Here is a 12,631-nt window from a genome sequence, read left to right as displayed (position 1 = left end):
TCCGGTCGCAAGACGTAACCTCCGATGGTGGATGGAGTTGAGACGGCGTAAGAGGGATGGCCAAGCAGACGAGTAGACAAAGCTCCCATAATCCAGCTTCGATCGGACTATGGACCGATACAAGTGAAGCAGGACAGTGCGATCCGCTCCCCAAGATGAACCACTAAGAACTCTGAGGACATTAAGGGAACGTGTACAACAGGCCGCCAAATAAGAGACATGTGGAGACCAACAGTTTCCTGTCCAACGTGAGCCCTAGAAACGTAGTTGTTTCCACGAACGGGAGAACAATGGGACCGAGATGTAAGGATGGCGGAAGGAACGATTTATATCGCCAAAAGTTGATACAAACTGTCTTCTCTTCAGAGAACCAGAAGCCATTTGCCACGCTCCATGAGTATAGGCTGTCTAGACAACGCTGAAGGCAGCGCTCCAGGAGGCATGTTCGCTGGGCACTGCAGTAGATCGCGAAGTCATCCACAAAGAGAGAGCCTGAGACATTAGGTGGAATGCAATCCATAATTGGATTGATCGCGATGGCAAAAAGGGCTACGCTCAAGGCGGAGCCCTGAGGCACTCCGTTCTCCTGGAGGAAGACATTGGACAATACGGAACCCACACATACCCTAAACTTTCGATCCGTTAAAGAGGAATCAATAAAAAGGGGCAGGCGACCGAGTAGGCCCCACCTGTGCATAGTGCGGAGGACACCTCCTCTCCAACAGGTATCATAAGCCTTCTCCAAATCGAAGAACACGGCTACTGTTTGGCGCCTTCGCAAAAAGTTGTTCATGATGAATGTCGACAAGGTCACAAGGTGGTCAACAGCGGAGCGGCGGCGACGAAAGCCGCATTGGACATTGGTACGTAGCCGTCGAGATTCAAGAATCCAAACTAACCGAGCATGAACCATGCGCTCCATCACCTTACAGACACAGCTTGTAAGAGAAATGGGGCGGTAACTAGAAGGAAGGTGTCTATCCTTCCCAGGTTTGGGTATAGGAACAACGACGGCGTCACGCCAATGCATGGGGACCTGACCTTCGGTCCAGACGCGATTGTAGGTACAAAGAAGGAAGCTTTTGCCCACCGGAGAAAGGTGTGCCAGCATCTGAACGTGAATGGCATCAGGCCCCGGAGCAGAGGACTGGGACAGTGCAAGTGCACGTTCGAGTTCCCGCATAGTAAAGGGGGCATTATAAGTTTCCAGATTCAGCGAGTGGAAGGAAGGTCGCCGAGCCTCTTCTGCCTCTTTCCTGGGAAGGAAGGCAGGATGGTAATGGGCGGAGCTTGAAACCTCTGCGAAAAACCGGCCGAAGGCGTTGGAGACAGCCACAAGATCAACGAGGACCTCATTACCTGAGGTCAGGCCAGGTACCGAGGAGTGGGCCTTAATGCCCGACAGCCGGAGCAGGCCACCCCAAACGACGGAAGAGGGAGTAAAACTGTTAAAGAAGCTGGTCAAAGAGGCCCAACAAGCCTTTTTGCTGTCTTTGATGACTCTAGGGCATTGCGCTCGGAGTCGTTTGTATCCAATACAATTCGCCAACGTAGGATGGTGGCAAAAGGTGCGTAAAGCACGTCGTCAAGCACGGATAGCCTCGTTCCACCAGGGGACGGAAACGCGACGCGAAGAAGAAGTAGTACGAGGAATGGAACGTTCGGCAGCATTGATGATAACAGCCGTGAGGTATTCAACCTGACCGTCACAACTGAGAAAATCGTGGTCCGGAAAGGTCGCCAGGGAGGAGTAAAGTCCCCAGTCAGCTTTAGGTATGTTCCAGCTCGAAGGACATGGGATGGGGGTGTGCTGCAGGACACAAACGACACAGGGGAAGTGGTGGCTCGAATAGGTGTCAGAAAGGACATACCACTCGAACCGACGGGCAAGAGTGGTAGAACAGATCGAGAGGTCCAAGTGGGAGTAGGTATGAGTAGAGTCCGAGGGGAAAGTCGGGGCGCCAGTATTGAGGCAGACAAGATTGAGATGGTTGAAGACATCTGCCAAGAGTGAGCCTCTTTGACAGGATGCAGGAGAGCCCCAAAGGGGATGATGGGCATTGAAGTCGCCAAACAATAAAAACGGCGGGGGAAGCTGAACAATCAGGTGCATCATGTCAGCTCGACTAACAGCGGATGACGATGGAGTGTAGATGGTACAAACTGAAAAAGTAAAAGCAGAAAGAGTAATACAGACAGCTATTGCTTGGAGTGAGGTGGTCAATGGGATGGGATGGTAATACACATCGTCCCGAACGAGCAACATGACCCCACCATGAGCTGGGATACCGTCCACAGGGGTGAGGTCATACCACTCCGAGGTATAGTGGGTGAAGGTCATTCGGGCGCAACTTGGTTTCCTGGAGACCAAGGACGAGCGGACAGTGCAGGTGGAGGAGCAGTTGTAATTCCTCCCGATTAGATCGAATACCTCTTATGTTCCAATGTAACAAGGCCATCGCTAGTCAAAAAAGAGGGGGAACGAGACGGGGGAAGAGCTGGTCACCTCGACAGCCGCGGAGGGCCAGGTTTTGATGGAACAACGCTACAACTGGCGGGAGGCGGATCCTGTTCCATCGAGTCGTCACCAGCTGCGGCCGCTGTCCCTGGTGGTGTAGGAGGGGCAGCATCATTTGCCGACGAGAGGCCAGCTGAGCGCCTGGCAGCAGAGCGTCCCGGCGAAACTGAGGACAGCCGGGAGCAGCAACTCACGGATGGAGCGTCAGACGAAACGCGCCAGGGTGGAGAGGGGGATAGAGACTTCTTCTCGGAGGCCTTCTTGGAAGTCCGAGGAAGCACAGGGGTGGTGGGCTGGACCCGAAGAAGGTCCTCACGCGCGGGGTCCGTTTTGGAACGCCGGACCTCTGGAGCTGGGGTCCGGAACGTTTCCCCGATGGACGCCTGAGAAGAGGATCGCTTCTCAGGCGGTGGGGGGGGAGGAGGAGGAGGAGGAATGGTGGCCCCTGGGGCAGAGGGGGTGGGGGAGGAGAATTTGGAAGGGAGGGATTTGGGAGGCAGAGGTAGAGACCCCGGATGGGGGTAGGAGGCAGAGGGGGGACAGGAGAGGGGTGAGGATACTGCGGAAGGAGGGGACACAACTGAAGTAAACGAAGTGGTCAACGGCACGGGATGGAGGCGGTCATACTTCTTCCTGGCCTCAGAATAAGAGAGACGATCCAAAGTTTTGAGTTCTTGTATCTTCTTCTCCTTCTGATATGCGGGGCAGTCTGAGGATCTAGGCGAGTGGAGTCCAGGATGCGTCGATGCGACGGTCTTTGGGGCCGCGCTGGACTCGTCGGACGAAATGCACACCTTGGCACTCCAGGTTGGCCCTGAGCTCCTCATCAGATTGCACCAGGAAAAATAACCCCCTGCGTCCTATTTAGTGCCAGATGCGGGACAATGGACACTGGGATATCCCCTAGGCGGTCGCACGCCTGGAGCGACGCCGACTGTGTCGCGGAGGTGGTCTTTATAAGAACGGTCCCCGAACGCATCGTACTGAGAGCCTCGATTTCCCCGAAGATGTCCTCAATGTGCTGAACAAAGAACAGGGGCTTGGAGGTGGCGAACGTCCTCCCATCGGTTCGAGAACAGACCAAATAGCGGGGGAAGTACTTCGCCCTGAGCCGGCAGGCCTGTCCCTCCTCCCAGGGAGTGGCCAAGGGGGAAGGGGCAGGAGAACCAGAACTAGAGACAGTACCTTTCCTTTTGAAAGACTCGGCCGCAGAGCGACCTGATACGTGTTGACATTTCATCTGCGAAACGTCTGCCCCGATACCACCCACTCCGACCAGGGGCTCTCCCCACGGGTGCCACCCAGCCTCAGCAAGGGCCACCTGGCAGGATGACCGTTGCCGGGAGTCCTGATGCCCCAAGGAGACGGGCATCTACTCCTTGGCTGACGTGGGGAGGGTGCAGCTCAGGTATCGGCAGTACGATCCCTGTGTTGTCAGGGGGCTACAACCTAGAGGGTACATGACGACCCCACCACAACGGGCTGGCTACCGTGCTGGATTTCTGGTGCCATGGAAAGTCCATCATGATCGTAGGTGCAGATGGGGACGCACTATGGGCATAACTTGTACAACCCGTCAGGCGTTTAGGCCCAATTTGAGGAATAGTGGGTAAGGTTACAACGCCGGTACAATGCTGAGTGCCAAGGTCTTAGTGCACTGAGGACCAGTGGTACACCACGTAAGGCGTCCTTCCCCAAAAGGCTCGTACTTCTGTAGAATTTTGAAAAATGGAGGTCAAACCCCAAGGGGGACCATCACATGGAAGGCCGAAACGGTTGAAACTCCTTTTAGTCGCCTCTTACAACAGGCAGGAATACCTCGGGCCTATTCTTACCCCGGACCCGCAGGGGGACCTAAGTTTGTTTTCAGCATGCAAACCTTCCATTTCATGCAAGTCCACAAACTTTTTAAAATATTCCCATTTAATTATGTTATCACTGCTTGAAATGGTACCATCTAACAAAAAATTCTTTTCTGCAAGTAAATTACATGCCAGCTTTAGCATGTGAGCTGTGTCAAACATGCAAAATACTCTCGTATCATTATTTGAAGGGTGGGGAAACCAACTCTGTGCTCCCTGTTCATCATATCTGATCCCTAAATTTGCCATTAAAGATCTATTTGTGGCAGTACCATCGCAAACCACAGCTACTATAGTAAACCAGTGTCTTCAAGTTTTCGGAGATACTGTTGTACCAAATTTAGCTTTACAGTACAAGATAGGGAGTGAACTAAACAATAACCCACAGGAATTTTCCAATTTCTGTTTAGCGCTGTGACCATGAACACAAGAGCCTCTTTTGCTACCTCGCTATCATCACTTTCTATGCCACCCTCCCCAAAATCAACATAGCCTTTTATTTTTTCCCCATCCCAAACAAGGTCCTTCTTAATAGCCATCTCATCAAACATCAATGTTGCAAAAATTTGGGTTGTCCTATTCTCAACTTCAGAGGCAATTTTAGTGAAACCCTCCTCAGTAAAACCTGGATGGCCACCCACTGACATTGCCCAACGGTGAAGCGTTCTTTCACAAATTTTCGTAAGTAGCTGTATGCCTTGGCAGAATAAAAGTGTAGGGTCAGGGCAAATTTCCTTATTTGCTGAGAATAATGGCATACTTTAGCACTGCACTTAAGTTCCAATAGCTCCTTCAACAAACCAACTACATGTTCACTGTTTAACATATCAGAAACTGAACTACATAGCCTTCTTCTCAAACCAGCAACTAAAGTCTGTAACTGCACTATTCCTCTTTTGTGTCGTACACTCAGTTGCTTCATTTGCTTTATCCGCTTCTTTAGTCGCACATTCTCTGCTTGTACTCTTGTAATATTGTGTTTTCAACTTCTTGGGGCTTGGTAGACAGTAATTGTGGTCAGCAGAAACAGATGCGGGTCCGATAGGCACTGAAAGAATGCAGTTACATCGTAAGTTTATAACAGAGTTACACCATAAGATTATAATAGAAAGTATGTAATTCAAAGTAATAAGAACATGGAGTAAAATTAAATTATTGACTTACTTTGTGCTAATGATGTTACTGTAACAGCACTGTCTTGCAAATTGTCGAAAGATCGCTTTCTGGGTTGTCGTCGTAATACTTTATCTTGCTTTAGTAAATGTGGTGGAAATTTAAAGATAGTAGATACCGCTTTTGACAAAAGGCGCCTCTGGACATTTGTGTGGTACATATATTTCTCTTCAAAATGGGCTGAACAGAGGTAGGAAACCAGTTTTCTCGCTTCATATTTATAACCCATCTTTTTGTAATTTCCTGATCTTTTAAAGGAAATCTGTAATCAACGATAAATAAATTACTTTCCTGCATTTGTCTTCAGCATAATTACAGTTCCAATGCAAATGACTCTTAAATAAACATTAAAAAACGTGTGTCGTATTTCGGTACTAATATACTTAATGATAATATGAAATATTTGTTGTTTTATCGCTGCAGTTGAACGCTGAACTCACTGCAGGCATGTTGACTTTATATTTTGTAACAAAAAAGTCAGCTAGAAAAGTTAAATATAGCAGTAATATCACAACAGCTGACACACTTCCAACACAAACAACAGTAACGCTTTCTAATGTTTTGAGTAAGGAGAACATGGCGGCAGAGTTAGCGTTGGTTGCCGCTAGGAGCGCTGTATCTAGTATATCAGCCACTCTATGAAATTTTAACTCGTTGGTTCCGTTTGAAAATGGAATGCAAATCTGTCTATCTGTGGATTCCGTTTTTTCTCATTACATTTCCTAAACGCTTAATACATTTTTCCCGCCAAGTGTTCTACGCAAGTGATCTTACGCGGTTTGCACGACCACATGCTGACACTGTTACAGTGATATTGCATGAAACGCGTATTTTTAAAAAACAAAACACTTTTTTAGCGCGCAGAGAGACTCGCAGCAGAAAAATGCACGTTCCTTTGATCTGCCGCGCGGCGCACATTCTGATTTGAGCGCGGCCCGCGAAGCGCAACGGAAAAATGAACGCGAAATGCTACCGTGTTAACAGCAAGCAGAAAGCATCGATAACACGGGATCAGCAACATGTAAAAGTTGTAACCTATATCGAAAGAGAGGGCAGTTGGTTAATTTCCTCAAGGCTTGAAAACACCAACAGACAATACCGCAAAGGGTAACTTTATAAAACTGAATGTTTCAGTGTGTAAATATGTGATTTTAGAAACTTATCTTAATTACCAGTGCCACATGTTCACATCCTAGCATTTGAGACTTCTGGACCGAAGTAAAATCAATTAATCTCCCTATGTAAATCTTCACCGCAGGTGAAATTACGCGAAGTCATTTAGTTTCTCTTTTAAATATTTCTATAATTAAGTTTGCACAAATACAAGTATTCGCCACTGAATTTTATTAGTAAAGATATTATTTAACGAAGCCGATACCGCTATACAGCGATACCGAAAGCTTCATTTATTTAAAAACTCTTTGTTAGAATAATCTAAAATAAGAATTGATAAGCTTGATGCGGTCGTGAGACGTACGTTTCTTTGGTCACACGGAATACCGTCAAAACCGCATAACTGTACGGCGATTTAGTATTTCAAACGAGTTGCCTAGCTATACATTCTGCCCCTGGCAATGCTCAGGCAGATATGAAAACTCATTTACATTGTTTGCCTCAAGAAAAAAAACTAAGTGATGTATTCATAGTGGAAGGAAGAGGAGGCTTCTACAGCCAGTTCAAGTACTATTTTCTGCGTAAATACAAACTCCCATACCGGTTTTATTGCGGAACTGGACAAATCGAAGCAACCAAATTATTCATTTAATCTAGTATATCGCTTAAGGGCAATCCAAAATAACATTCACATTGCGCCTAAAACTTACTATTAAGAAATTAATTTCGATTCATGAGTTACGGCTGACGCAAAATAAATTTTCATACTTACAGCATCGCTGCCCGAACAGTCTGGAGACGATCGGGAACGCAACTTTTTCCCTTATAAGATTACACCAGAAACAAGATTAAAACTGTTACCTCTTCAATTCTAATGTAATGATATCTCAGACACAATCATCATTTCACGTCATAGGCCTAGATTACTTTATTTTCCCTAATTTAAAATTGAAAACAGCGTCATAGCTACAAGGCACACAATGACAATTCGTGAATCCTTCACGAGATTCGCAGACATTATCCTCCGTTAGCAACGATCCTGCTAAGCTAATTATCAATAATTAAAGAATTTATGAAATTGTGTTCACAGTAACTGTTACGAATTACGATATCTTGATTAATTTTTAGTAAGTTTAATCTGTATTTGCACGTTTTACACAGTAAACGCAGCGATATAACGCTCTGCAGAAACGACAGGGCCAAACTCTCGGAACAAAAGCAAGCTAAGCATAAAAAAAATTCTGTACGAACTGCACCATTTGTTCTGGTTCGAAGCCATGGAATTGAAGCACAAAACGTCATCTCTACAGGGACACGCAGAAGGTGCAGGAATTTACTATAGCAAAAACATACAGATACCTACAACAAAAACATCAGATCTTACATCTGTGTATTGCCTGCCGTAACGTAACACTAGTTTGCGACGTAGCGAGCGATGCAACTGAAGATTTTGGTGATTAACAACGTGAGCTGTAGTTTGTCTCATATTAGCACGAAGGAAAGCATTTTATTACACCGGTGGAGAGAACACCACCGTTACACGTAGGGAATTTGAATGCTACACCGGACCAGCTTTGAAATGGATGGTGCCGGCGGCATAAGCGACTTTCCGCTTAGCTGCAAGAAGCGAGCGCAAAAATCAAACGAAATAACTAATGAAAAATGAAATGTTGTTCGTCGCCGAGTCGCATAAAAAAATTAGCAGCCAATTTGGGCTTTGTGTCTAGCTGTAGAAGAGTCCTGCTTTAATTACGGCATTGTGCTAACGTCCATCATACCGTTAGAACGCCAAATGCTGCCGCCTATGAATGTACAAGAGAATGTTCTAGAAAATGAATACACAAGAGGTAACAAATTTAAGCAATGAATGCCTTTTTCCTAGACCGCCGCTAACTCCCGGGGCCGCTAACAATAAACGTGTCCATGTCTCCGACATATGAAAATAAACGAATGTGGGTACTGCAAATGCTTAGGTACGATTGTAGCTGGCTTCCATGATCCTGAGATTCCCTATTTCATTCGCAATAATGATTCAAATAAAATACAGCGAGCAGAACGAGATGGTTAGAAAAGTGTTACGGTTAACAAAGTGTGATACCCCTTGTCACTTCATGGGTTGCACACCGTAATCATTGTACATCGGTTTCTTATTCAATGTATAAAAAGAAGTTAATTTGCACAAAATGTTCGACGCAATCACGTATACAGACTTGTAATAATTGCTACGGTTTTTCGCAAAACGATCATTACCTAACAGACACCACAGCAGCTAAAGTCCTCCGACATTACGGGTTCGCGATAACAATGCTAGAACACGTGAGTGACGAAAATGCACGCGTCAACTTCACATGTTCGCGATAACAATGTTAGAAGAAGTGAATGACGAAAATACACGCGTTAACTTCGAAGGCCGCTTCTCAAGTACGTCAAGCGGTAGTAATACATTGTCATCGATAAATTGTTCTTCATCAGAATTCGAGTAAGGATGCGCTCTTGATTGAACCACATGACTTGTTATACGACGTATGATGATAAGGGTCAGGGTGGCTGTGCTGTGAAGGAAGGAAGTGTAATAAAGCTGAAGGAATGCGGTCGGGAAAGGAATTAACGGAAGATGTGCACCAGTTTTAAATAGTTCAAACACTAAAGTACTAAATGTGAGAGCCGTAATCTCTCTTTAGAACCTTTATAACCAATTATAATTCTGAAGCGTACTGTCAAGAGTAATTAAACACAATGTATCGAATTACTAGCATTGAGACCCACTTTCCAGAAAGTATTTACGTGGGCCACATGTTAATAATATATTTAGTAAATGTCAACCCAAAAGTGATCACTACATTATAAACAAGTAAATACTTATATGCTACGCACCTTATCGACGAACAATTAATGACAACACAAATCAAATGACAAGCAGAGTAATATACGGTATCGCGTTAACAACTACAGAAAGCGTGTGACAATCTGCAAATAATTCACCAGAATTTCAGAATAATATATAATACGTGTTACGATACATGAGGGCAAACGTATTAAGGCCTGGCCAGACAGAACGCGGCCTGGCCGTCCGGCCTGTGGCCTTGAACCGCAGCGGGCAGGCCGCACTGTTGAATCGCTCGTTACTGTATGGCGGCGGTCACACAGGGTGCGGCCTGCCGCACCGGCCGCCGCCGGGTTGTCACAGATTACAGATTCGCCGCAAGCCGGAGCGGCTGCTTGCCTCTGTGGTCACACTGGAAGCAGCAGCGTGAGGCGGTTTTTGTCTTGCAGCTCGTAGTGCATTCATCATGGACACATAGAAAGTCTCATAGAGGATGTGAGACAATACAACTTTTTGTATGATACACGCGATCCTGAATTTGAGGTGGAATACTTTTGCCCTCGATATACTCTTGATAGAAAGCTGAATTCTCAGAAATAGTGTTGTCACTGTGACGTCCATATTTTGCAATATCAACTATTGTAAGCTCGTGGTATGGATCAATGATCGCCAGGAGAAGCAGCGAAAATAATTGTTTGTAACAGAAGAACTGGGATCCACTATCCTTCGGGCATTTTAACCATCTTTTCCGTCTATGCTTCCAAGGCAGTTCGGAAACCCCCAAAGTTCTAGAAATCCTTCTTCAGATTTCTTCCACATCTCTGTTGTAGGAGTAGGTAAATACTTGGGATGTAGAACAGTCCATATTGCCTGGCACACTTGTTTCACAATTTCTGAGACTGTTGAACGTCCCAACCGAAAAGAAAAAGCTATGGTCTGGTGACTGTCACCTGTAGTCAAGTATCTGGAAAAGATTAAAATAAATTATGCCGATAGAACGAATAGATAAGTTAACGACCAAAGATATGTTTGTTTAAATTCACAGACAATGTTATGAATACAATGAAACAAAACAATCTATTTTAGTAGAAAGTTCTCTCTAGCGGGACATACGGAACTAGATGTTACTACCGTTTGCGGTTTTCGTAAGCACTGCAGATAAATTTATCACACCACTCGTAACTCCATTGTGGGAAAGCACTTACTTCTGCCGAACCTTTCATATGATACAGCAAAACTGAAATGGAATAATTTATATTACTTCGGGAAACACAAGGAGGCTATAAATGGTAAAATGTACCTCAAACAAATGGCTAGTCTGTGCCTTGTATCAAATGGCTTTCTCCAGTTCGTTGTGCTACCTTTTTATCAGGCGATGCAGTTCATCGAAACATTCTCGCGACATACGAAAATATTTGAAGAACCTATCTTCAAAAAAAAATCAAATGGTTCTGAGCACTATGGGACTAGCATCTGAGGTCATCAGTCCCCTAGAACTTAGAACTACTTAAACCTAACTAACCTAAGGACATCGCACACATCCACGCCCGAGGCAGGATTCGAACCTGCGACCGTAGCAGTCGCGCGGTTCCGGACTGAAGCGCCTAGAATTGCTCGGCCACCCCGGCCGGCGAACCTATCTTCGTCAGACTCTAGTTCAATACACAGACGACGGTATTCTCCTAAGCTTTCTGTCTTGCTATTAATATCGTGCATCCAACATCTCCTGTTCTTGGTGTCGTTTCGTACCGCTAGTGCGAGTTCTTCCTCGTCCGACTACTCATTTCTGCACTTAAAAAAAATGAACTCGCACAAAGATAACGCGTCCCGCGTGAAGCTTCCAAATCGTCTAACGCCAAGACAAACGCGCTACGCATGCTAGCTTAATAATGGGGTTCGGCCCCTTCCACAGTGTAACAGCTGACGCATCAAGAGTCACTGCTACGGCCGGCCGTTGCCTGTGTGGCGTCCCTGGCCGCTGACGCGCCGGGCCTGCCGCTGCGCCGTCCGTCGCAGCGGCAGGCCGCATTCTGTCTGGCCAGGCCTTTACGCGTAAGTAGAAACATCAAGCAAGAAAATTACAACTAGCGTGCAATCCGGTGTGCGTGAATACAGTGAAGCCGTCTGTAAACAACAGCGGCTCACCTACAACCGAGCGCACGTGTATAACACAAACACGTCGCTCTCTACGTAAACATTGTGCGGAAAACTAAATTATGTTATTTGCTAGTCTACAGAGTTCGAACTTCACTACACTGTTTCTTTTGAAGCTGTGTACCCGAAACGTGACAGTGCGTAAAACTATTGTAATATGTGAAGCGGTAAATATTCACATACCTGTGTTCTTCATAGGTCCTGGGTGCTCAGTCATCGTCGGACCTCGCCAGCAACAATATTATGCAAGAGATGCATTGTTGATGAAGAAACCAGTCACATGCGACGCACAAGGGATATCCTTGTGTGAATAATCTTCTTTGCTAAAACACCTGCTTTATATTTGTGTAATAGCTGTTGCACACGCTAATTCTTTGTCAGAATAATTCCTAACCTTCCCTCCCACCGTCCCTCACACGACCGGAGCAGTTATGCGTCCGTCTTCAGCTGCCGGTCTTATTCCCACATGCTTCACGCAAAGCCGGCGTCCAAATAAATAAAATAAAAAATAAATAAATGACAGGTAAGTTTCTACGGCTTGCGGAATGCAGCTGGCAGGTGTTCTCTGGTCCTTAGAGATGGCGTTATGAGTGTGCATGGTGCAGAGAGATTGGCAAAAACCACGAGCGAAAGCGGAGGAGGGCTAGTGTCTCGCACTGCTAGCCCAGCACAATCGTCCCGCGCCGCGCTCTCACTCCGACTGGCGGGCACCAAGCTTCCAGCTCTGGAGCCCGCCTGTCGCGTTTGCCGCAAGAGGCCCTTCGCGTGCTAGCAGCCGGCGTTGCCATGTCGACAGAATCTTGGCGGGGAGGGGGGACACAGCTGCACCTACAACTCTCACAAAAACGGGGCTCGAGTTGTCAAACAACTGAAATTTACAGGCCGGCCGCTTGTATGCAGGTAATATGTCGTATTAAAGCTTGTATCACACACACATCTACGGCTGAGAAGTAACTTTATCAGGACCCCACAGTCGAAAACAAACGT

At 46.3% G+C, this 12,631-nt stretch overlaps 1 protein-coding gene across 1 annotated transcript in view; it reads right to left on the bottom strand.

The window, feature by feature from the left end:
- The window catches only part of LOC124789350, a 47,719-nt gene extending 35,403 nt beyond the window's left edge, over window positions 1-12,316 (bottom strand). Inside the window, exon 1 of the mRNA XM_047256676.1 lies at window positions 11,828-12,316. Coding sequence (XP_047112632.1) covers window positions 11,828-11,861 — 34 coding nt within the window. The 5' untranslated portion in view covers window positions 11,862-12,316. The remainder of the gene's footprint in view (window positions 1-11,827) is intronic.
- Window positions 12,317-12,631: the final 315 nt, after the last annotated feature.

This window comes from Schistocerca piceifrons, chromosome 3, assembly GCF_021461385.2.
Source record: "Schistocerca piceifrons isolate TAMUIC-IGC-003096 chromosome 3, iqSchPice1.1, whole genome shotgun sequence".
In the NCBI taxonomy this organism is placed as follows: domain Eukaryota; kingdom Metazoa; phylum Arthropoda; class Insecta; order Orthoptera; family Acrididae; genus Schistocerca; species Schistocerca piceifrons.
Note: the sequence above shows the minus strand (reverse complement) of the source record. Positions and strands in the feature narration are given on the sequence as shown.